Genomic DNA, 25,130 nt, shown 5'->3' with positions numbered 1-25,130 from the left:
TGCAATTTTATAGAAGCATAAACAAATCACCAATCAACTAAATATGCAGCGGAAAATAAATAACTCGGTGATTTGTTTACGAATGGGGAAAACCCTAATGGCAAAAACCCCACCGGGTGATTTTCAGGTCACCACTCCCGAAACTCCACTATTATCAAATCAAACTGTTACAAGTAAAGGAATCCCAAGTACCTTACCAACCTACAGTTGAACCCTTACCCCAATACCCAATTGGACTTGATCTGTAGTGATAGTCTCCATCTTTGATGCACGGCTCCCAAGTACGTGACTAACCAATGTGCGGATCCAAGTACGCGACTTCAGAACACCAACTGAGAAGGAATGGTTGGCTGCAAAGTTCTTCAGATCATCCTTTATGATGAATAGCAGGAAGATGCTTGGTTACAAAACCCTATGGTGCAAATACACAGCAACTTCTTGATGGAAGATGAACTAGGTCAAGAACTTCGTCTGTTGATCACAATTTGCTTAAACAGAGATTACTCAATACTAATGCAACTTGTGTCACCCAAAACGGCACTTAAAATAATCCTTTTATATGTTTAGGGTTAGAAGAAAAGAAGGCCCAAAAACATATTCACGGATGCCAAGAAAATCAGATTGGAAATCTAACTTTTTAAATCTCGACAGATAGCAGGTGTCGAGGTAGCTGTCGAGAGGTGTCGAGCTTTAGAAATTCTGCACTTCAACTTGCTTTCTCTTGGACAGACTTGATGACTTCAACACTTGACCTTGAAACATTGTTTCTTAAAGTATTAAAAACACCTAGAACTACCCAATTACAAGCAGAGTGCGTTTTGTCAAAGGATTAGCCAATTTACATAACTAAGTGACATATGTTCTTAAACAAGTTAAAACATATATGTCCTAACAAAGCCAATTTTGTCAATTTAATCTCAATTAAACTTAATTGCTCACTGCATTAGTACATGCATCATGGCATTATATTTGTTCATGCATCATATAGATTTTCATTCTATTTTTTTTGCTAATTTGCAGTCTGCCTTTGGTTCTGTTTTCTTGTGTCTTTTTGGTTTTCTCTTTTGTGTCTTTGTCCTTTCCTTAGCATCATGCCTAGGAAGACTAGAGCTCGTAGGTCCATTCCCTCTTCCTCTCCATCCCCTCACTCCTTTGACCGTGAGAGGTTTCCGAGTGAGAAAAACCAAGAGCTTTTTGAGAAACTTAACCTTAAGAGAAAAATTTGGGCTGAGCGTTCTGTTCTGTTAAATGAGCTTGATCTTGCCATTAGGGCAAACTTTGAGCGTCGGGGCGGGTTACCTTTGTTAGACATTTCTGATCCTCCTCCACCGTCTGCCTTGATTAGAGAGTTCTATTCGAACATCTCTATCCACGTCTATGATTCTAACACTTTAGTAAAGAGTTGGATACGAGGTGTAGGGTACACCATTACTCCTCAGGTAGTGGCTGATGCTCTAGGAGTACCGTTGGTTAGGGATCCTGTCTATCCTTATGACGAGTCTCCCGAGCTGAGCGATGTTTTGTCTTTCATCACTGGGACTTCTGTCCAGTGGGGTTCTGATCCTAAGATCACTTCTGCTGAGCTCTCCGGGTTGCACTATCTGTTCTTTCGGATAGCTTGTCATTCCATCTGGCCCATTTCTCATGTCCACACCATTCCTCTTGAGCGGTGTGTCTTTCTATACGCTCTGGTTATTGATGCTCCTATTAGTTTTCCCCATCTCTTTCTTCGTTCTTTGAACGATGTTTATAGGAGTTCATCTTCTTCTCATGCCCTAGTTCAACCTATTTTCATTCATAGGATTTTGCTTCATCTTGACCTTTGTGACTTCCCTTCCTCTGAGCCCGTTCATGTGATAGCTCCCATAGGTGCGTCTTTTCTTAGACAGAGGGACGCTCATCTTCGAGTTGGTTCTAAACACCCTAAGTCCGAGCCGTCTAGTAGCGCTCCTCCTCCTTCTTCTTCTACAGGTACTGCTGGTGAGGATGTTCCTGATCTAGTTGGTGATGCTGCTGCTGCTGATGTTCCTCCACCTCCTTCGACAGACTTTGATGTTCGTCGTACTCTGGAGACTGTCGTGACCGTTCAGGCGGCTCAGGGATAGATTTTGGTGGACTTACTAGATGAGATTCGTGCTCTCCGAGCCGATTTAGCGCGTCTTCATTCACCCTCACCACCTCCTTTTGATGGCGACTCATGATTGCTCTTTGGCATTCCGTCACAAAAAGGGGGAGTGGAGTTTTGACTTGTAGAGGGTTTTTGTAGTTAGGGAGAGACTTTTGTTGTTAGGGGGAGATTTTTGTTACTTGTGGAGTTTTTAGATTGTATCTAGGTGCTTCACTTTGTATATCATTTTTGGGGATAGTCATGTTAGGGGGAGTAACATTGATTGATATATATATTTTTTATTGATTCTTGTTGATTTGTGATTCACTGCTTATTGATTTATATTTATGAGTTGATCATTTATATATGTCTTTATTGTGTGTTGTGTGAATCTTACAAGAATGTTATACCTACTGTTTTACTCTTTTCTGTCACACATGCATTTATGTGTTTGTTGAGTATTTCAGGAATATACAGGTTGATTCAACTAAGCTGCTGTCTACACTTGCAACCGATGGATAGTAGTTAGGCTGAATTTGAAATTTATGAGCATTTCTTTGTAAAGGGCTTTTTACTTGTAAAACTTTGAGCTTGTAATTAGGGTTTTGTCACGGATTGCCAAAGGGGGAGTTTTTTAGGTTCTAAGGTCTTAAGATTTTATGTATTTAGAAATCTAATTTGTAAAGTTGGCAAACCATGATCAAAACAATGTATTTAGTCTTGTTTAGGCTTGCTCAAAGTTGGTTTATTATTGTAAAGTTGGAATCGAGTGGCTGCAGAAGTATTTGGGACTTTCGGCCTGGCTCGATCGATCGAAGAATAGACTCGATTGATCGAAAATCGCACAGATTGATTTTTCTGCAGAATTTCCAACTCAGCCCTACTTCATTAAACGTTTAAGGTTTTATGTTTTTACCCTAGGTATATAAACAAAACCCTAGCCACGTTTTTGAAGGTTGCTCCAATTGTATTGTTGCTCATACATTGCTGTTTTGTGTAAATCTCTTGTGAGATCTTTGAGGAGCTTTCTTTTACACAAAGCTTAGGGTTTTCAAGTTGAAGATATTATCTACATCTTGATGATCAACTTGGTTGCTACCATTAAAGCTTAAAGAATATCAAGCGGGGGTGCTTGTAGCTGATTGAAGAGTCCAAGAAAGAAGAAGTCCGTGGATTCGGAGCTTGCACGTGGTCGTGTCAGTAAGTTGTACTGGTGGGTAGCATTAGGAAATCAAGCGGGGAGCTTGTAGTCCTTCTGTATGAACTTCAATTCTTTCGCATAGTGGATTCAGGTTTACCTTGAGAATAGCTAGGTCAAATCCTCTCCAGGTTTTTACCGTGTGGTTTCCTGGGTCATCATATCTTGTGTTCATTTATTTTCCGCTGCTTTATATCTTGATATGATTATTTGATTGCTTTAACCTAGAATTGCATAATTGGATTAAGTAACAACTTGACTAATTAATCTAGGCTAACCAATCTGGTTGTGTTTTAAGGGGTCTAAAACCGTTCAAATAATAATAATAATAATAATAATAATAAAATTCAACCAATCGATTCCAAACAATGCCATAGAAGAAAGAAAAAAATGTCGTAAACATATCGTTTGTGTCTACACTTATCCCTCATTTATTATTAATAATAACTATGGATATAAAAATCCTACTAAATGCACAATCAATATCTTCCCATAATTAAATCTATCATAATTACAAAAGGAAGCATAAACGTCAAATTTTCACTTTTTAACGATATACAAAGAAAATGCATATAAAATGTTCCTAACATTTAGCTTTGGAGATTTTTTTAAAAACTTATTTTGGAACCATAATTAAATACATCATAATTAGAAAATTGTTAATTGACATAGTATTTCCAGGTTGCCCTTTCCTAGTTGGCAAGAGAAGACTAGTAAAAGAGGTACTAAATTTTCTCCAATTGCCCGCAACAAAAACTTGATTTAAAAGAACTTATCTTTAGTTCAACAAAGAAAATTGATAATCGATACGTTCAAGTACCGTAACAAAATGGATTCAAGAGAAATTATAACCTCTGCAATGAATTGAGGAGTAGCAAACAAAAACACTATGGATTTTGTTACGAATGTGTTACATATAAGATAGTATCTTTACTTATGATGGTTCTTTGGTGATAATAATAGAGAAAAGAAAGATAAGAATTGGATTTTACTAAGGAAACCCTAACCTCTTGAGACTTAGCTCGAAATTAATTCTCAGATGATTTATTCATTATTGTCTTACTACTTAATACAGTAATGATAACAACAAAAACAAAATACAAGGACTTGTTCTTAATATGAAGGGATATTGTGGCACAACAACCCAACATGCTAGGGACTCACTCACAATTGAAAAACAATCCAAACTAAACAACAATCCTAAAGTTACATTAGAGATCTTCCCAAAGATAATAACAAACACCTAAAACAGAGGACACTAATAACAATCACCTAAAACAAAGGACTCCAATCCACATCCAAGTAGATACACGTATCTGTGAGGGGACGAATTGGTCCCTGGCCCAAGAATGACCCAGACTATAGCCCAATAAGCCCACTATAATAGATTTGTTAGAGAATGAGTTGGATATTGATCACTTTACAAGTTAACGTTAATCAAAATGAGAAAAGATGCTAATGAAATGACTTAGACCACAAATTATGACAGAAGAAGGATCTTCCTTGAACAAATATTTCAGTCCTTCCTTTTTTAGCTCTCTTTCTTCTTTCCCGCCATAAGGATCTTTATTTTTCTTTTATATTCACTCATAGATTATCCTAGTCCTACACTTGGAGGGCTGAGATTGCATTTCCAGGACATCTGTCTCACCCGGAACATACTAGTAAGCTTCTGCAGTGAAATCTGAGCTGTGTCACCACTGTTCATGGTTATTTCCTCATTAATGCGATCAGAGTAGCAGTTGTCTTGCATTTAATGCAAAGGGGATAACCATTTGATCCAATACTGCCTATGGCCTTACTAGTAACTCATCTTGGTCTCCCATAGTAATAGGTAGCTAAGGTTAGGCAAAAACTTTGGTGCCTAGCTTCTCCTTTAACAAAGACACATGAAAACCCGGATGTATACGAGAATCTGAAGGTAATTTCAATGTGTAAGCCACCTATCCAATACGTTGCAGGATGCGAAATGGACCTTAATAGCCTGGAGCTAACTTCGCGTTTCGACGCAAAGAAACAGAGACTTAATGATATCGCTGAAGTCGTACATACACCCAAATCCCTTCCTAATAGATCTTTTCCCTATGCTTCAAATCATATCTTTTCTTCATTTGGTCTTGTGCCATCTTGAGATTTTCCTTAAGATCCTTGAGAATCCGGTCCCTCTTCATTAATTCTATTTCCACAGTAGCTACCTTTGCAGTACCTTGAACATAAGTCAATAATGATGGTGGCTCCCTACCATACACCACTTCAAACGGAGTCTTTTGGATAGTCGAATGCCAACTAGTATTGTAACAACATTCTGCCCAACATATCCACCTGACCCATTACTTGGGTTTGTCACTAGTGAAGTAATGTAAATACATCTCTAAAGTTCTATTCACCACCTCGCTTTGTCCATCTATTTCTGGATGGTAAGCTGAACTAAAATTGAAATTAGTTTCATTAATCTGGAACAATTCAGTCCAAAAGGCACTAGTAAAAGCTAGATCACGATCACAAACTATGGTTCTAGGCATAACATAGAGTTTAAAAACATTTTCAAAGAATATTTGGGCAATACTCACTTCTGTGTAAGGATGTGTTACTGGAATAAAATGTGAGTATTTAGAAATTCTATCTACGACAACCAGGATAGTGGACTTACCTTGAGACATAGGTATCCCATCCACAAAATTCATGGAGATATCCTCCCAAACTCGACTTGGAATTGACAACGGCTATAGTAAACTAGCAGGAGAAAGTTGTTCCACCTTGTGCCTTCGACAAATTTCACATTCCCTAGTAAATGCCTTGATGTCCTCCATTATCTTAGCCCAGTAAAAATTTGCTCGCACCCTTTGAAATGTTTTTTGGAATCCTTCATGAGAGCTTCCATGAAACTGGTTGATGATATTAACCCTTATAGTTGAACCCGATTCAAGGTAAATCTGATCCTTGAATAAGAGTAGACCATCTCTTAGCTCCTAAGGCCCCACTACCTCATCATCCTAAACCTTCTGAATTAGTTGCTGTACTTGAGGCTAAGATTGTTGTTCTTCCCTTATTGCATCAACCCAATGAGGAATGGGGGATGAGAAGGCTAACAATTGCTCCTCTTTCATAGCTTCATCTCAACGAGATAATGCATTAGTCACTTTATTTTCACTACCCTTTTTGTATTCAATTAAAAAATCAAATCCCATAAGCTTATATAACCAGTTCTATTGAGCCTCCATTGTGATATTTTTGACTCCAAAGATACTGCAAACTTCATTGGTTTGTTCGCACTATGAATTTCCTTCCTAATAAATAATGTTGCCATTTTTTCATTGCCATGAGTAAGGCAAGCATCTCCTTTTCAAAGGTGGATAACATTAGATTTTTCCCATGTAATGCTTGACTATGAAAGGCAATAGGACGATCTTGACGTAGAACAGCTCCAATACTTGACCCAGAGGCATTGCACTCAGCCACAAATTGCCTTGTGAAATCTGGAAGTGCCAAAATTGGGGCTTAGGTCATTGCTTCCTTCAATCTTTGAAATGCTTCTTCAGCCTTGGTAGTCCACTTGAATGAATTCTTCTTCAACGTGTAGGTTAGTGGAGCAGCAATCTTACCATAGTCTTGAATAAATTTTTGGTAATACCCGTCAAACTAAGGAAGCCTTGCATTACCTTTGGAGACCGAGGTTGAGGCCACTGTACCATCGCTAAAAAATTTTCAAGATCCACGAGAACCCCTACTTGAGAGATGATATGGCCCAAATAATGAACCTTAGTTTGGCCAAAACTGCATTTTTTTTTTTAATTTAACATAAAGAGTATGGCTTCTCAGAACCTCCAAAACTTCTTTAAGATGTCGTAAGTGTTCGTCCCAAGTTGCACTATAAACTAGGATGTCGTCGAAAAATACAAGCGCAAATCTACGAAGTTGGTTCTTGAACACGTCATTCATTAGTGTTTGAAATGTGGATGGTGCGTTTGTGAGACCGAAAGGCATAACAAGGAACTCGAAGTGCCCATAGTGAGTGCAAAATGCCGTTTTTGGCACATCCTTATCTTGAACATGAATCACTCCAGTAGAGATCATTTTTGTCACCAATCTCCCAATCTCCGCCTTTTGATAATGAGGATACTGATACAAGCGAGAACACATAGGCTGGCTTCTGAGTTGTAGTGAAATTTTATGATCATGGACCCAATTGGAAGGTAGACCAGTAGGCTCTTTGAAAGGTTCTGAAAATGAGCCTAATAATTCTTGAAGTTCTAGTGCATCATTCCTTGGTTCTAGCTAGTCATGGTCTTCAATAGCCATGACTTGAACCAACACCCTTACAGGTTGTTTTGATGAGAGAGGATTGATTTCATGGTTGTCCACCACTTGGTCTATAAGGCCTTTCAAAGTAAACATTTTACCAGCACTTTGTAACCTCATAATCATCTTAGAAAAATCCCACATGATTTATCCAAGTGTACGTAACCATTGAGTTCCCATAACAACATCACACCCTTCAAAAGATAAAATGTAGAAGTCGGTCTTTGTAAAAACTTTCCCAAGCTTTACCATGACACTGACACACATCCATTTGCTAGTAAGCTTTTCTCCAAAAGCTACCATTACTCGAATCATAAGGCCCTTAATTGGTTGCAGCTGAATTTTTTAAGCAAGGGATTCACTCAAAAAATTATGAGAACTTCTTGAGTCTAACAAAACAGTGGTAGGAATGGATTCAATGCTTCCAACAACCTTCATTGTCTCTGGTGCGTGACCCCCACTTCCATGGCCAAATCTCCATCTTCCTCTGTGGTACAAACCTCAATAAGGAACAATTTCTTGCATCGATGCCCTCGTACAAATCGCTCATTACAATTGTAACAAAGTTCCTTTTCACATCACTCTTTAAGCTCAGCGGGTGATATTTGTTGGACTGCAAGGGAGGTTCGTGGTAAGGCATCCTCCCTAGAGACCTGAGAAGCAACTTTGGTAGTTGCAAGAACTGCCACAAGTGTTCGTCTCAGTGAAGAATTTCTAACTTCATATAATCGGGCTAACCCGATTGCCATAGAAAAATTAGTTGGCCTTCCTACTAATACATCAGCCTTGATACCTTCATTCAATCCACTCACAAAGCAACTTACTTGATGAACAGGTGGGAGGTGCCTAACCTTGGCCAATAGTTGCTCAAATTTGGTTTTGTACTCCTTAACAATCCTAGTTTGTTGTAACTTAGTGAGCTCTCCAAAATAGTCATAAAATTGAGTGGGACCATAACAGGCTAATAGCCCTATCTTGAAGGCAGCCCAAGTAAAAGTCTTTACTTCTTGCTGCATCAATTGATACCGCAGTTGTGCTTCTCCCTCTCAATGAAATGAAGCCAACGCTACTTAGTCTTCAATGGGTGTATCATGGAAGCAAAAAAATTGCTCAGCACAACATATCCAAGTCATGGGATCCTCGACTCCATTGAATCTAGGAAAGTTGAGTTTCACCAAATGAGGAGCATATGAATGATTGCTTCCGCTAGAATGACCACCCTCGGTGGCCACTCTTCCTTTTGGCCGCTTGCCAATGCGGTTTTAGGAGCTCTCTCCCTCTTCTCGACTGGAACATAGTGATCCAAGCTTAGCATGAATCTCTGTTAACTGTTCCATTATCTGTTTTTGGCTACTATCAAGAGAACTCACACTTTGTTCTAACTGCTCCACCCTCTGGTCCATCCCTAAGCTCTGATACCACTTTGGTACGTATAAGACAATATCTTTACCTATGATGATTCTTTGGTGATAACAATAAAAAATAAAATGAAATAAAATAAGAAAAGAAGAAGAAGAAGATAAGAATTGGATTTTACTGAGGAAACCCTGACCTCTTGAGACTTAGCTCAAAATTAATTATCTAATGATTTATTCATTATTATCTTACGACTTAAATACAGTAATGATAACAACAAAAATGAAATACAAGGACTTGTTCCCAATATGAAGGGATACTGTGGCACAACAACCCAACATGCTAGAGACTCACTCACAATTGAAAAACAATCCAAACTAAACAACAATCCTAACGTTACAATAGAGATCTTCCCAAAGATAATAACAAACACCTAAAATAGAGGACACTAATAACAATCATCTAAAACAAAGGACTCCAATCCACATCCAGGTAGATACACGCATCAAGATGACCCAGGGCTCTGATGGTTGAATCACTCTGGATTTTAGACCTTTTAGTTTGAACTGAGCCGTACAAATAACCTGAATAAATCCCCTGAAAATTTTCAGAAGGCATAAGTATGAAGATGTTCAATATGTGTGTGTAAGAGAGAGACCTTCGTTGCTGCTTCACGCAAGTGGCCCAAATGTTCGCTTGTAACAAAATGAACACCTTATAATCTTCTTTTGGGCTCATAGCCGATGCAATCAAGAAGACTGAATCATTGTGGCGAATTCCACTGAACCACTTTATCTGAATAATTTTCTAGTGACGTACATCCCCTTACGTTTACGGATACCCTTAACGGAAGATTTGGCAAAGATTGAAGCCGGGTACAATTTTCCAAATGAAGACATGTATGCTTAGAAAGTTGAGAAATGCTATCAGGCAGGCTTGTGAAATTGTTTTTGTTCAATTTCAGTACTTCCAAAGAAGAAAACCCAAATAACATAGGCAACGGCAAGTTGGACTCTTGTTCCGGACATGGGGCAGGGAAGAAATAATCTATCCCCAAAATAAGTCGAAAGATTTGGAAGATTCCATGTGAATACCAGAAATTAGATTGTTGGCCCTTACATCCTGATAGATTGAGAGTTTTAAGAGATGGCAAATTGACGCCTGTCGAACATGAAATGTTTTTGCAATCTTGAAGGCTCAACAAAGTTAGGCCAGTCAAATGCTCAATTGAGAATGGCAGTTCTTCTAGCGCAGTCCCGTCCAAATAAAGCTCAGACAACTTTGTCATGTTTGTTCCAATCTCTGAAAATTTCTTGAGCCTTACACAACCAGATAAAATAAAATTTTCTAGAGATTCCAAGTTGAGCTTGCGTGGAAGGTCATGCAATCTTGTACATCCTTGAAAAATCAGCTTCTGCAGATCTGGGCATCCGATGAAGTTAGGAGTCTTGACTAAGTTTTGAAAGTCACTAAGATCCATCAGTCTTAACTTGGCCAAATTCTGTGATAATAAATAGATATGGACAAATTATGTAATCAAGAACTTAAATGATATTTATTATAAATTATAAAATAAAAATAAATAAATAAATAAAAAGCACCAACATGCCTTAATGGAAAACTTACACCAAATCTCTCCGGTAATTGTTCAATGTGGCTGCGAGGCATGTTGAGTTCAACAAGATTGTCCGGTTGAAAATTGTTTGGCATGGATTTCAAAGGATAATCATGCCATTCCATCATTCGTAACTTATTAGAAAGAAAATTGAGGCCTTTAGGAAGGTGCACATTAGAAATTTTAAGCAACCTTAGATTGATCATATTTGAGAAGGCTTTGTCATTCAAGTTTTCTTTATGTGGAGGCGAGTTTAGCACCATGCCTTCTACAAATTTCGTTCCCTGGTAACCAAGAACAATGAAATCAGAGTTAGGAAAAATATAGCAAAAAAAATTGCTAGAATCATAAAATATACACTCCTCAAAGTTTATGTCTATATACTAATCTACTTACAGTATTTTCCTTTAGCACATGAAACACATCCTTACAAAGCCACAACCTACTGCGTCTTCCAGGCTCCTGAGGTGATTCACAATGAACAACTCTCCAAGCCATCTCTTCTACTAAATCATGCATCTGTAATTTTCCCTCTAAAATGGTAATGAGAGATTTGTCATTGAGAATTTTCATATTATTGGAGCTACCAACACCTTCTATATTTGCCACACGATTTTCATCCTCCCCTTTGAAGAAACATGCAATATCCAAAAATAGATTTTGCTGTATTTCATTTAATCCCCTATAACTTATTTCAAGTTTATCAAGAATTTCTCCTTTAAAGATTTCTTCTAATTGATGTAGGTAATCTTCCCATACCTTTCTTGGTCTATCAATCAAGGAGGAACCCAGAACTTTATAAGCTATAGGAAGCCCTTTAGCATACTTCACAAAATCATTGGACAAATCCTCAAACTCTTTTTTGGGATAGGGTTGGTTAAACACAATCCAACTAAAGAGCTCTAGGGCTTCATCATTATCTAATTCATTAATTCTATGTATAGTAGTACCCAGGTGATGCGTTTTTAGCAAGTGTTGATCTTTACTTGTGATAATGATCCTACTCCCTATACCAAACCAACCAGGGCTTCCTGCTGATGCCTTTAGTTGTTCATCTTTGTCAACGTCATTAAGAACAATAAGAACCTTCTTATTGAGTAGTCTCTTCTTTATGACTTTGATCCCCTCAAGATGGTTCCAAATGTTTAATTCATTTACCTTCAACGTCTCAGAAAGAAGTTGTTTTTGTAAATTAACTAGACCCTGTTTATCTTTTTCAACCGTTTCTCTAATGTCGCAAATAAAGCTGCTAGCTTCAAATTGATGACAAATTCTGTTATAAATGGCATATGCTAGAGTAGTTTTACCAATCCCAGACATCCCCCAAATCCCTATGAAGTGCACATCATCTAATATTGTGTTAAATAAGTTCATTATTTCCTCCACACGTGAGTTTATTCCAACAAGGTGCTCAGAATCATCTGATGATTCACGCCTCAATTCATCAAATATGCTTTTTGTGATTTCCTGAATATCTTCTGATTCTTGACTGTAATAAAAAAAATGAAATAAAATAAAAAATTGATGATACAAGTATGCTAGCCACAAAGAGACAAAACATCATTAAGTAGAGAAATATGAGCCATGTTTTACTGGTCAAAACAACTCCGAAGAAGAAGAAGAAGAAGAATGACAATATGTCCAAAAAAAAAAAAACCTATTCTTTTATACTTAAGACAAATTAAACCCTATATGGCTATATTTTAATTGTGTTAATTTAAGCACTGCTACACTTTCATTCCCATGACAACCAAAACCCTTGTCTCAGTCCATTGAATTTTGTGCGAGAAATCTAACGCCGATACACACAAAAAAGGTACTCTATTCAACCTGTATAGCTCATCATCAATTTATTTCCTCGCATGAGGAGAGTGGGGAAATTTTATTAAAAAGGGAACAAACACACACACTAGGACACCACACCTCTCTCTCTTTCCTATTAGAGTTCAACTTACAACACCACCCTCATCTTTTTAAGAAAAATACCAGAAGGTGGTGGGAATAAGGGTTTTGATTGTCACGCTAATGAAAATGTGGAGTTTAAGGGTCTGTTTTGATACCGTTTATTTTGCTGAAACTGAAAACTTACTGCTGAAAGTACTATAGATAAAGGTTATAGATAAAGGTAAAAGTTAGATGAAATAGTACAGTGAAATCCATAAATAGTATCAAAAAGAGTAATGAGACCCATAAATAATAACAAAAATAAGCTGAATAGTGAAATAATTTTCATTTATAATCTATATCCAAACGGAGGCTAAATTGAAACAATTAAATATATAGAATTTAATTTGTCACAAATACCATGAACCTTTTAAACTTCAGCAAAATTAAGCAACTAGCAGGCGTACGACTTTTTTTTTTCCTTGTCTTTTGATACTAAAAAAAATCTTATATTAGAGAAGCCGGGAAAAAAATTTAATTACTTTTCCTTATAATAATTGTATATGGTACAAATCATATGAGACACTATATGCCTTTAGAACTTTTTGAAGGCTTAGTTAGTTGGTTGGTTGTAGGATTGCAACAAGTTGAGCCAAGTCAGTTATAAATTGCTAGTTAGTTATTTAGCTAGGCAAGTTGTATAATAAATACTTGTAATCTATAACATTTTAGATATTGAAGAATGAAACCAATTGCTTAGTCTCTCTCTTAATCTCTCATTTCTCTATGAAGATGTAGGTCTCCTTGAAGTGGCCTAGAACAACTACTATTCTCATTCACAATTCTTACTCTTCCACAATTCATATTCATGTTCTAGCAAGTTAACAGGCTTCCCCCACTAAAATAGCAATTCTTCCTTCCCCTAATTTGAGTATCCTCACTCAATAGTCTTAATAATAATAATAATAATAATAATAATAATAATAATAATAATAAATGCCCAAATGGCCTAGTAATTTTAAAGAAAACATACATTTTTAACTTGATTTTATTTTATATAGCTTCTTCTTGTATCAGATAAAATTGTAGGTCGTGTATTTTAGAAGATTTTATAGGTTTCATTGGAATTTTTTATTCAATTTAGTAGGTAATCTAAAAATTATATCACAAGTAAAATATTTTAAAATTTTTTCACTAAAGAGAAAAAAAATTTTTAAGTTCCTCGGATTGGGCCATTGGGCCCCGAGCCCACTTCTGAGGATTACAATACTTTTTAACTAACAGGCCCCACAGTATATATTGGGTAGTAAATGGGTTTGCATATTATATATTTTTGTATGATAATTGTGGGTGTTTTTTAGATAAAGACAATCAATTGTTTAATTGTTTTTTTTATTACATCTAAACAGTAGTTTACACTCTTTATTCACAATTTTATCCCAAAAAAAATAAAAAATTCTTAACTACCACTAAATCTTGTTCCAATTATGTTGAACCCCTAAAAAGGCTTAAAATGAGAAAGAGAAATGGTTGGAAATTTTAGTTCACAATCAATTATAAATTACAATGAAATAACATAAGATACAATTTTATAGAGTTAAAAATTAATTCGTTCAAGACACAGAGCCAAAATTATGTCTTTAGGGGCCACACAAAATATAATATATATATATATATATATATAATATAACTTGTATCTCCAATTAAAGTTATGTTCAAGGAATAAAATTCATCTACTATCATCTCAATTTTTTTCTTAAAATTTTTTTTCTCTTTAGTGAAAAAATTTTAAAATATTTTACTTGTGATATAATTTTTAGATTACCTACTAAATTGAATAAAAAATTCCAATGAAACCTATAAAATCTTCTAAAATACACGACCTACAATTTTATCTGATACAAGAAGAAGCTATATAAAATAAAATCAAGTTAAAAATGTATGTTTTCTTTAAAATTACTAGGCCATTTGGGCATTTATTATTATTATTATTATTATTATTATTATTATTATTATTATTAAGACTATTGAGTGAGGATACTCAAATTAGGGGAAGGAAGAATTGCTATTTTAGTGGGGGAAGCCTGTTAACTTGCTAGAACATGAATATGAATTGTGGAAGAGTAAGAATTGTGAATGAGAATAGTAGTTGTTCTAGGCCACTTCAAGGAGACCTACATCTTCATAGAGAAATGAGAGATTAAGAGAGAGACTAAGCAATTGGTTTCATTCTTCAATATCTAAAATGTTATAGATTACAAGTATTTATTATACAACTTGCCTAGCTAAATAACTAACTAGCAATTTATAACTGACTTGGCTCAACTTGTTGCAATCCTACAACCAACCAACTAACTAAGCCTTCAAAAAGTTCTAAAGGCATATAGTGTCTCATATGATTTGTACCATATACAATTATTATAAGGAAAAGTAATTAAATTTTTTTCCCGGCTTCTCTAATATAAGATTTTTTTTAGTATCAAAAGACAAGGAAAAAAAAAAGTCGTACGCCTGCTAGTTGCTTAATTTTGCTGAAGTTTAAAAGGTTCATGGTATTTGTGACAAATTAAATTCTATATATTTAATTGTTTCAATTTAGCCTCCGTTTGGATATAGATTATAAATGAAAATTATTTCACTATTCAGCTTATTTTTGTTATTATTTATGGGTCTCATTACTCTTTTTGATACTATTTATGGATTTCACTGTACTATTTCATCTAACTTTTACCTTTATCTATAACCTTTATCTATAGTACTTTCAGCAGTAAGTTTTCAGTTTCAGCAAAATAAACGGTATCAAAACAGACCCTTAAACTCCACATTTTCATTAGCGTGACAATCAAAACCCTTATTCCCACCACCTTCTGGTATTTTTCTTAAAAAGATGAGGGTGGTGTTGTAAGTTGAACTCTAATAGGAAAGAGAGAGAGGTGTGGTGTCCTAGTGTGTGTGTTTGTTCCCTTTTTAATAAAATTTCCCCACTCTCCTCATGCGAGGAAATAAATTGATGATGAGCTATACAGGTTGAATAGAGTACCTTTTTTGTGTGTATCGGCGTTAGATTTCTCGCACAAAATTCAATGGACTGAGACAAGGGTTTTGGTTGTCATGGGAATGAAAGTGTAGCAGTGCTTAAATTAACACAATTAAAATATAGCCATATAGGGTTTAATTTGTCTTAAGTATAAAAGAATAGGTTTTTTTTTTTTTGGACATATTGTCATTCTTCTTCTTCTTCTTCTTCGGAGTTGTTTTGACCAGTAAAACATGGCTCATATTTCTCTACTTAATGATGTTTTGTCTCTTTGTGGCTAGCATACTTGTATCATCAATTTTTTATTTTATTTCATTTTTTTTATTACAGTCAAGAATCAGAAGATATTCAGGAAATCACAAAAAGCATATTTGATGAATTGAGGCGTGAATCATCAGATGATTCTGAGCACCTTGTTGGAATAAACTCACGTGTGGAGGAAATAATGAACTTATTTAACACAATATTAGATGATGTGCACTTCATAGGGATTTGGGGGATGTCTGGGATTGGTAAAACTACTCTAGCATATGCCATTTATAACAGAATTTGTCATCAATTTGAAGCTAGCAGCTTTATTTGCGACATTAGAGAAACGGTTGAAAAAGATAAACAGGGTCTAGTTAATTTACAAAAACAACTTCTTTCTGAGACGTTGAAGGTAAATGAATTAAACATTTGGAACCATCTTGAGGGGATCAAAGTCATAAAGAAGAGACTACTCAATAAGAAGGTTCTTATTGTTCTTAATGACGTTGACAAAGATGAACAACTAAAGGCATCAGCAGGAAGCCCTGGTTGGTTTGGTATAGGGAGTAGGATCATTATCACAAGTAAAGATCAACACTTGCTAAAAACGCATCACCTGGGTACTACTATACATAGAATTAATGAATTAGATAATGATGAAGCCCTAGAGCTCTTTAGTTGGATTGTGTTTAACCAACCCTATCCCAAAAAAGAGTTTGAGGATTTGTCCAATGATTTTGTGAAGTATGCTAAAGGGCTTCCTATAGCTTATAAAGTTCTGGGTTCCTCCTTGATTGATAGACCAAGAAAGGTATGGGAAGATTACCTACATCAATTAGAAGAAATCTTTAAAGGAGAAATTCTTGATAAACTTGAAATAAGTTATAGGGGATTAAATGAAATACAGCAAAATCTATTTTTGGATATTGCATGTTTCTTCAAAGGGGAGGATGAAAATCGTGTGGCAAATATAGAAGGTGTTGGTAGCTCCAATAATATGAAAATTCTCAATGACAAATCTCTCATTACCATTTTAGAGGGAAAATTACAGATGCATGATTTAGTAGAAGAGATGGCTTGGAGAGTTGTTCATTGTGAATCACCTCAGGAGCCTGGAAGACGCAGTAGGTTGTGGCTTTGTAAGGATGTGTTTCATGTGCTAAAGGAAAATACTGTAAGTAGATTAGTATATAGACATAAACTTTGAGGAGTGTATATTTTATGATTCTAGCAATTTTTTTTGCTATATTTTTCCTAACTCTGATTTCATTGTTCTTGGTTACCAGGGAACGAAATTTGTAGAAGGCATGGTGCTAAACTCGCCTCCACATAAAGAAAACTTGAATGACAAAGCCTTCTCAAATATGATCAATCTAAGGTTGCTTAAAATTTCTAATGTGCACCTTCCTAAAGGCCTCAATTTTCTTTCTAATAAGTTACGAATGATGGAATGGCATGATTATCCTTTGAAATCCATGCCAAACAATTTTCAACCGGACAATCTTGTTGAACTCAACATGCCTCGCAGCCACATTGAACAATTACCGGAGAGATTTGGTGTAAGTTTTCCATTAAGGCATGTTGGTGCTTTTTATTTATTTATTTATTTTTATTTTATAATTTATAATAAATATCATTTAAGTTCTTGATTACATAATTTGTCCATATCTATTTATTATCACAGAATTTGGCCAAGTTAAGACTGATGGATCTTAGTGACTTTCAAAACTTAGTCAAGACTCCTAACTTCATCGGATGCCCAGATCTGCAGAAGCTGATTTTTCAAGGATGTACAAGATTGCATGACCTTCCACGCAAGCTCAACTTGGAATCTCTAGAAAATTTTATTTTATCTGGTTGTGTAAGGCTCAAGAAATTTTCAGAGATTGGAACAAACATGACAAAGTTGTCTGAGCTTTATTTGGACGGGACTGCGCTAGAAGAACTGCCATTCTCAATTGAGCATTTGACTGGCCTAACTTTGTTGAGCCTTCAAGATTGCAAAAACATTTCATGTTCGACAGGCGTCAATTTGCCATCTCTTAAAACTCTCAATCTATCAGGATGTAAGGGCCAACAATCTAATTTCTGGTATTCACATGGAATCTTCCAAATCTTTCGACTTATTTTGGGGATAGATTATTTCTTCCCTGCCCCATGTCCGGAACAAGAGTCCAACTTGCCGTTGCCTATGTTATTTGGGTTTTCTTCTTTGGAAGTACTGAAATTGAACAAAAACAATTTCACAAGCCTGCCTGATAGCATTTCTCAACTTTCTAAGCATACATGTCTTCATTTGGAAAATTGTACCCGGCTTCAATCTTTGCCAAATCTTCCGTTAAGGGTATCCGTAAACGTAAGGGGATGTACGTCACTAGAAAATTATTCAGATAAAGTGGTTCAGTGGAATTCGCCACAATGATTCAGTCTTCTTGATTGCATCGGCTATGAGCCCAAAAGAAGATTATAAGGTGTTCATTTTGTTACAAGCGAACATTTGGGCCACTTGCGTGAAGCAGCAACGAAGGTCTCTCTCTTACACACACATATTGAACATCTTCATACTTATGCCTTCTGAAAATTTTCAGGGGATTTATTCAGGTTATTTGTACGGCTCAGTTCAAACTAAAAGGTCTAAAATCCAGAGTGATTCAACCATCAGAGCCCTGGGTCATCTTGATGCGTGTATCTACCTGGATGTGGATTGGAGTCCTTTGTTTTAGATGATTGTTATTAGTGTCCTCTATTTTAGGTGTTTGTTATTATCTTTGGGAAGATCTCTATTGTAACGTTAGGATTGTTGTTTAGTTTGGATTGTTTTTCAATTGTGAGTGAGTCTCTAGCATGTTGGGTTGTTGTGCCACAGTATCCCTTCATATTGGGAACAAGTCCTTGTATTTCATTTTTGTTGTTATCATTACTGTATTTAAGTCGTAAGATAATAATGAATAAATCATTAGATAATTAATTTTGAGCTAAGTCTCAAGAGGTCAGGGTTTCCTCAGTAAAATCCAATTCTTATCTTCTTCTTCTTCTTTTCTTATTTTATTTCATTTTATTTTTTATTGTTATCACCAAAGAATCATCATAGGTAAAGATATTGTCTTATACGTACCAAAGTGGTATCAGAGCTTAGGGATGGACCAGAGGGTGGAGCAGTTAGAACAAAGTGTGAGTTCTCTTGATAGTAGCCAAAAACAGATAATGGAACAGTTAACAGAGATTCATGCTAAGCTTGGATCACTATGTTCCAGTCGAGAAGAGGGAGAGAGCTCCTAAAACCGCATTGGCAAGCGGCCAAAAGGAAGAGTGGCCACCGAGGGTGGTCATTCTAGCGGAAGCAATCATTCATATGCTCCTCATTTGGTGAAACTCAACTTTCCTAGATTCAATGGAGTCGAGGATCCCATGACTTGGATATGTTGTGCTGAGCAATTTTTTTGCTTCCATGATACACCCATTGAAGACTAAGTAGCGTTGGCTTCATTTCATTGAGAGGGAGAAGCACAACTGCGGTATCAATTGATGCAGCAAGAAGTAAAGACTTTTACTTGGGCTGCCTTCAAGATAGGGCTATTAGCCTGTTATGGTCCCACTCAATTTTATGACTATTTTGGAGAGCTCACTAAGTTACAACAAACTAGGATTGTTAAGGAGTACAAAACCAAATTTGAGCAACTATTGGCCAAGGTTAGGCACCTCCCACCTGTTCATCAAGTAAGTTGCTTTGTGAGTGGATTGAATGAAGGTATCAAGGCTGATGTATTAGTAGGAAGGCCAACTAATTTTTCTATGGCAATCGGGTTAGCCCGATTATATGAAGTTAGAAATTCTTCACTGAGACGAACACTTGTGGCAGTTCTTGCAACTACCAAAGTTGCTTCTCAGGTCTCTAGGGAGGATGCCTTACCACGAACCTCCCTTGCAGTCCAACAAATATCACCCGCTGAGCTTAAAGAGTGATGTGAAAAGGAACTTTGTTACAATTGTAATGAGCGATTTGTACGAGGGCATCGATGCAAGAAATTGTTCCTTATTGAGGTTTGTACCACAGAGGAAGATGGAGATTTGGCCATGGAAGTGGGGGTCACGCACCAGAGACAATGAAGGTTGTTGGAAGCATTGAATCCATTCCTACCACTGTTTTGTTAGACTCAAGAAGTTCTCATAATTTTTTGAGTGAATCCCTTGCTTAAAAAATTCAGCTGCAACCAATTAAGGGCCTTATGATTCGAGTAATGGTAGCTTTTGGAGAAAAGCTTACTAGCAAATGGATGTGTGTCAGTGTCATGGTAAAGCTTGGGAAAGTTTTTACAAAGACCGACTTCTACATTTTATCTTTTGAAGGGTGTGATGTTGTTATGGGAACTCAATGGTTACGTACACTTGGATAAATCATGTGGGATTTTTCTAAGATGATTATGAGGTTACAAAGTGCTGGTAAAATGTTTACTTTGAAAGGCCTTATAGACCAAGTGGTGGACAACCATGAAATCAATCCTCTCTCATCAAAACAACCTGTAAGGGTGTTGGTTCAAGTCATGGCTATTGAAGACCATGACTAGCTAGAACCAAGGAATGATGCACTAGAACTTCAAGAATTATTAGGCTCATTTTCAGAACCTTTCAAAGAGCCTACTGGTCTACCTTCCAATTGGGTCCATGATCATAAAATTTCACTACAACTCAGAAGCCAGCCTATGTGTTCTCGCTTGTATCAGTATCCTCATTATCAAAAGGCGGAGATTGGGAGATTGGTGACAAAAATGATCTCTACTGGAGTGATTCATGTTCAAGATAAGGATGTGCCAAAAACGGCATTTTGCACTCACTATGGGCACTTCGAGTTCCTTGTTATGCCTTTCGGTCTCACAAACGCACCATCCACATTTCAAACACTAATGAATGACGTGTTCAAGAACCAACTTCGTAGATTTGCGCTTGTATTTTTCGACGACATCCTAGTTTATAGTGCAACTTGGGACGAACACTTACGACATCTTAAAGAAGTTTTGGAGGTTCTGAGAAGCCATACTCTTTATGTTAAATTAAAAAAAAAAATGCAGTTTTGGCCAAACTAAGGTTCATTATTTGGGCCATATCATCTCTCAAGTAGGGGTTCTCGTGGATCTTGAAAATTTTTTAGCGATGGTACAGTGGCCTCAACCTCGGTCTCCAAAGGTAATGCAAGGCTTCCTTAGTTTGACGGGTATTACCAAAAATTTATTCAAGACTATGGTAAGATTGCTGCTCCACTAACCTACACGTTGAAGAAGAATTCATTCAAGTGGACTACCAAGGCTGAAGAAGCATTTCAAAGATTGAAGGAAGCAATGACCTAAGCCCCAATTTTGGCACTTCCAGATTTCACAAGGCAATTTGTGGCTGAGTGCAATGCCTCTGGGTCAAGTATTGGAGCTGTTCTACGTCAAGATCGTCCTATTGCCTTTCATAGTCAAGCATTACATGGGAAAAATCTAATGTTATCCACCTTTGAAAAGGAGATGCTTGCCTTACTCATGGCAATGAAAAAATGGCAACATTATTTATTAGGAAGGAAATTCATAGTGCGAACAAACCAATGAAGTTTGCAGTATCTTTGGAGTCAAAAATATCACAATGGAGGCTCAATAGAACTGGTTATATAAGCTTATGGGATTTGATTTTTTAATTGAATACAAAAAGGGTAGTGAAAATAAAGTGACTAATGCATTATCTCGTTGAGATGAAGCTATGAAAGAGGAGCAATTGTTAGCCTTCTCATCCCCCATTCCTCATTGGGTTGATGCAATAAGGGAAGAACAACAATCTTAGCCTCAAGTACAGCAACTAATTCAGAAGGTTTAGGATGATGAGGTAGTGGGGCCTTAGGAGCTAAGAGATGGTCTACTCTTATTCAAGGATCAGATTTACCTTGAATCGGGTTCAACTATAAGGGTTAATATCATCAACCAGTTTCATGGAAGCTCTCATGAAGGATTCCAAAAAACATTTCAAAGGGTGCGAGCAAATTTTTACTGGGCTAAGATAATGGAGGACATCAAGGCATTTACTAGGGAATGTGAAATTTGTCGAAGGCACAAGGTGGAACAACTTTCTCCTGCTAGTTTACTATAGCCGTTGTCAATTCCAAGTCGAGTTTGGGAGGATATCTCCATGAATTTTGTGGATGGGATACCTATGTCTCAAGGTAAGTCCACTATCCTGGTTGTCGTAGATAGAATTTCTAAATACTCACATTTTATTCCAGTAACACATCCTTACACAGAAGTGAGTATTGCCCAAATATTCTTTGAAAATGTTTTTAAACTCTATGTTATGCCTAGAACCATAGTTTGTGATCGTGATCTAGCTTTTACTAGTGCCTTTTGGACTGAATTGTTCCAGATTAATGAAACTAATTTCAATTTTAGTTCAGCTTACCATCCAGAAATAGATGGACAAAGCGAGGTGGTGAATAGAACTTTAGAGATGTATTTACATTACTTCACTAGTGACAAACCCAAGTAATGGGTCAGGTGGATATGTTGGGCAGAATGTTGTTACAATACTAGTTGGCATTCGACTATCCAAAAGACTCCGTTTGAAGTGGTGTATGGTAGGGAGCCACCATCATTATTGACTTATGTTCAAGGTACTGCAAAGGTAGCTACTGTGGAAATAGAATTAATGAAGAGGGACCGGATTCTCAAGGATCTTAAGGAAAATCTCAAGATGGCACAAGACCAAATGAAGAAAAGATATGATTTGAAGCATAGGGAAAAGATCTATTAGGAAGGGATTTGGGTGTATGTACGACTTCAGCGATATCATTAAGTCTCTGTTTCTTTGCGTCGAAACGCGAAGTTAGCTCCAGGCTATTAAGGTCCATTTCGCATCCTGCAACGTATTGGATAGGTGGCTTACACATTGAAATTACCTTCAGATTCTCGTATACATCCGGGTTTTCATGTGTCTTTGTTAAAGGAGAAGCTAGGCACCAAAGTTTTTGCCTAACCTTAGCTACCTATTACTATGGGAGACCAAGATGAGTTACTAGTAAGGCCATAGGCAGTATTGGATCAAATGGTTATCCCCTTTGCATTAAATGCAAGACAACTGCTACTCTGATCGCATTAATGAGGAAATAACCATGAACAGTGGTGACACAGCTCAGATTTCACTGCAGAAGCTTACTAGTATGTTCCGGGTGAGACAGATGTCCTGGAAATGCAATCTCAGCCCTCCAAGTGTAGGACTAGGATAATCTATGAGTGAATATAAAAGAAAAATAAAGATCCTTATGGCGGGAAAGAAGAAAGAGAGCTAAAAAAGGAAGGACTGAAATATTTGTTCAAGGAAGATCCTTCTTCTGTCATAATTTGTGGTCTAAGTCATTTCATTAGCATCTTTTCTCATTTTGATTAACGTTAACTTGTAAAGTGATCAATATCCAACTCATTCTCTAACAAATCTATTATAGTGGGCTTATTGGGCTATAGTCTGGGTCATTCTTGGGCCAGGGACCAATTCGTCCCCTCACAGATACGTGTATCTACTTGGATGTGGATTGGAGTCCTTTGTTTTAGGTGATTGTTATTAGTGTCCTCTGTTTTAGGTGTTTGTTATTATCTTTGGGAAGATCTCTAATGTAACTTTAGGATTGTTGTTTAGTTTGGATTGTTTTTCAATTGTGAGTGAGTCCCTAGCATGTTGGGTTGTTGTGCCACAATATCCCTTCATATTAAGAACAAGTCCTTGTATTTTGTTTTTGTTGTTATCATTACTGTATTAAGTAGTAAGACAATAATGAATAAATCATCTGAGAATTAATTTCGAGCTAAGTCTCAAGAGGTTAGGGTTTCCTTAGTAAAATCCAATTCTTATCTTTCTTTTCTCTATTATTATCACCAAAGAACCATCATAAGTAAAGATACTATCTTATATGTAACACATTCGTAACAAAATCCATAGTGTTTTTGTTTGCTACTCCTCAATTCATTGCAGAGGTTATAATTTCTCTTGAATCCATTTTGTTACGGTACTTGAACGTATCGATTATCAATTTTCTTTGTTGAACTAAAGATAAGTTCTTTTAAATCAAGTTTTTGTTGCGGGCAATTGGAGAAAATTTAGTACCTCTTTTACTAGTCTTCTCTTGCCAACTAGGAAAGGGCAACCTGGAAATACTATGTCAATTAACAATTTTCTAATTATGATGTATTTAATTATGGTTCCAAAATAAGTTTTTAAAAAAATCTCCAAAGCTAAATGTTAGGAACATTTTATATGCATTTTCTTTGTATATCGTTAAAAAGTGAAAATTTGACGTTTATGCTTCCTTTTGTAATTATGATAGATTTAATTATGGGAAGATATTGATTGTGCATTTAGTAGGATTTTTATATCCATAGTTATTATTAATAATAAATGAGGGATAAGTGTAGACACAAACGATATGTTTACGACATTTTTTTCTTTCTTCTATGGCATTGTTTGGAATCGATTGGTTGAATTTTATTATTATTATTATTATTATTATTATTTGAACGGTTTTAGACCCCTTAAAACACAACCAGATTGGTTAGCCTAGATTAATTAGTCAAGTTGTTACTTAATCCAATTATGCAATTCTAGGTTAAAGCAATCAAATAATCATATCAAGATATAAAGCAGCGGAAAATAAATGAACACAAGATATGATGACCCAGGAAACCACACGGTAAAAACCTGGAGAGGATTTGACCTAGCTATTCTCAAGGTAAACCTGAATCCACTATGCGAAAGAATTGAAGTTCATACAGAAGGACTACAAGCTCCCCGCTTGATTTCCTAATGCTACCCACCAGTACAACTTACTGACACGACCACGTGCAAGCTCCGAATCCACGGACTTCTTCTTTCTTGGACTCTTCAATCAGCTACAAGCACCCCCGCTTGATATTCTTTAAGCTTTAATGGTAGCAACCAAGTTGATCATCAAGATGTAGATAATATCTTCAACTTGAAAACCCTAAGCTTTGTGTAAAAGAAAGCTCCTCAAAGATCTCACAAGAGATTTACACAAAACAGCAATGTATGAGCAACAATACAATTGGAGCAACCTTCAAAAACGTGGCTAGGGTTTTGTTTATATACCTAGGGTAAAAACATAAAACCTTAAACGTTTAATGAAGTAGGGCTGAGTTGGAAATTCTGCAGAAAAATCAATCTGTGCGATTTTCGATCAATCGAGTCTATTCTTCGATCGATCGAGCCAGGCCGAAAGTCCCAAATACTTCTGCAGCCACTCGATTCCAACTTTACAATAATAAACCAACTTTGAGCAAGCCTAAACAAGACTAAATACATTGTTTTGATCATGGTTTGCCAACATTACAAATTAGAGTTCTAAATACATAAAATC

The 25,130-nt window shown here is 36.3% G+C and overlaps 2 protein-coding genes across 2 annotated transcripts; one reads left to right on the top strand and one right to left on the bottom strand.

The window, feature by feature from the left end:
• Nucleotides 1-9,171: 9,171 nt before the first annotated feature.
• Nucleotides 9,172-12,147, bottom strand: LOC136061803 (disease resistance-like protein DSC1). The gene is made up of 3 exons (XM_065760112.1): nt 10,972-12,147; nt 10,587-10,859; nt 9,172-10,461 (listed from the first exon to the last, which is right to left on the bottom strand). The coding sequence occupies exons 1-3, from the start codon at nt 11,947-11,949 to the stop codon at nt 9,724-9,726; spliced, it is 1,989 nt and encodes a 662-aa protein (XP_065616184.1). The 5' UTR covers nt 11,950-12,147; the 3' UTR covers nt 9,172-9,723.
• A 3,596-nt stretch (nt 12,148-15,743) lies between these two features.
• LOC112032329 (disease resistance-like protein DSC1) lies at nt 15,744-18,719 on the top strand. Its single transcript, XM_065760111.1, has 3 exons — nt 15,744-16,919; nt 17,032-17,304; nt 17,430-18,719. The coding sequence occupies exons 1-3, from the start codon at nt 15,942-15,944 to the stop codon at nt 18,165-18,167; spliced, it is 1,989 nt and encodes a 662-aa protein (XP_065616183.1). The 5' UTR covers nt 15,744-15,941; the 3' UTR covers nt 18,168-18,719.
• Nucleotides 18,720-25,130: the final 6,411 nt, after the last annotated feature.

Source organism: Quercus suber, unplaced genomic scaffold, assembly GCF_002906115.3.
Source record: "Quercus suber isolate HL8 unplaced genomic scaffold, Cork oak 2.0 scaffold_353, whole genome shotgun sequence".
In the NCBI taxonomy this organism is placed as follows: domain Eukaryota; kingdom Viridiplantae; phylum Streptophyta; class Magnoliopsida; order Fagales; family Fagaceae; genus Quercus; species Quercus suber.
Note: the sequence above shows the minus strand (reverse complement) of the source record. Positions and strands in the feature narration are given on the sequence as shown.

Excerpts from the sequence above, each read along its gene's own strand:
- LOC136061803 (XM_065760112.1), bottom strand. The coding sequence starts at position 11,949 with ATGAACTTATTTAACACAATATTAGATGATGTGCACTTCATAGGGATT. Across the intron at positions 10,860-10,971 it reads ATGTGCTAAAGGAAAATACT|GGAACGAAATTTGTAGAAGG; the intron begins GTAAGTAGATTA and ends CTTGGTTACCAG. Across the intron at positions 10,462-10,586 it reads AATTACCGGAGAGATTTGGT|AATTTGGCCAAGTTAAGACT; the intron begins GTAAGTTTTCCA and ends TTATTATCACAG.
- LOC112032329 (XM_065760111.1), top strand. The coding sequence starts at position 15,942 with ATGAACTTATTTAACACAATATTAGATGATGTGCACTTCATAGGGATT. Across the intron at positions 16,920-17,031 it reads ATGTGCTAAAGGAAAATACT|GGAACGAAATTTGTAGAAGG; the intron begins GTAAGTAGATTA and ends CTTGGTTACCAG. Across the intron at positions 17,305-17,429 it reads AATTACCGGAGAGATTTGGT|AATTTGGCCAAGTTAAGACT; the intron begins GTAAGTTTTCCA and ends TTATTATCACAG.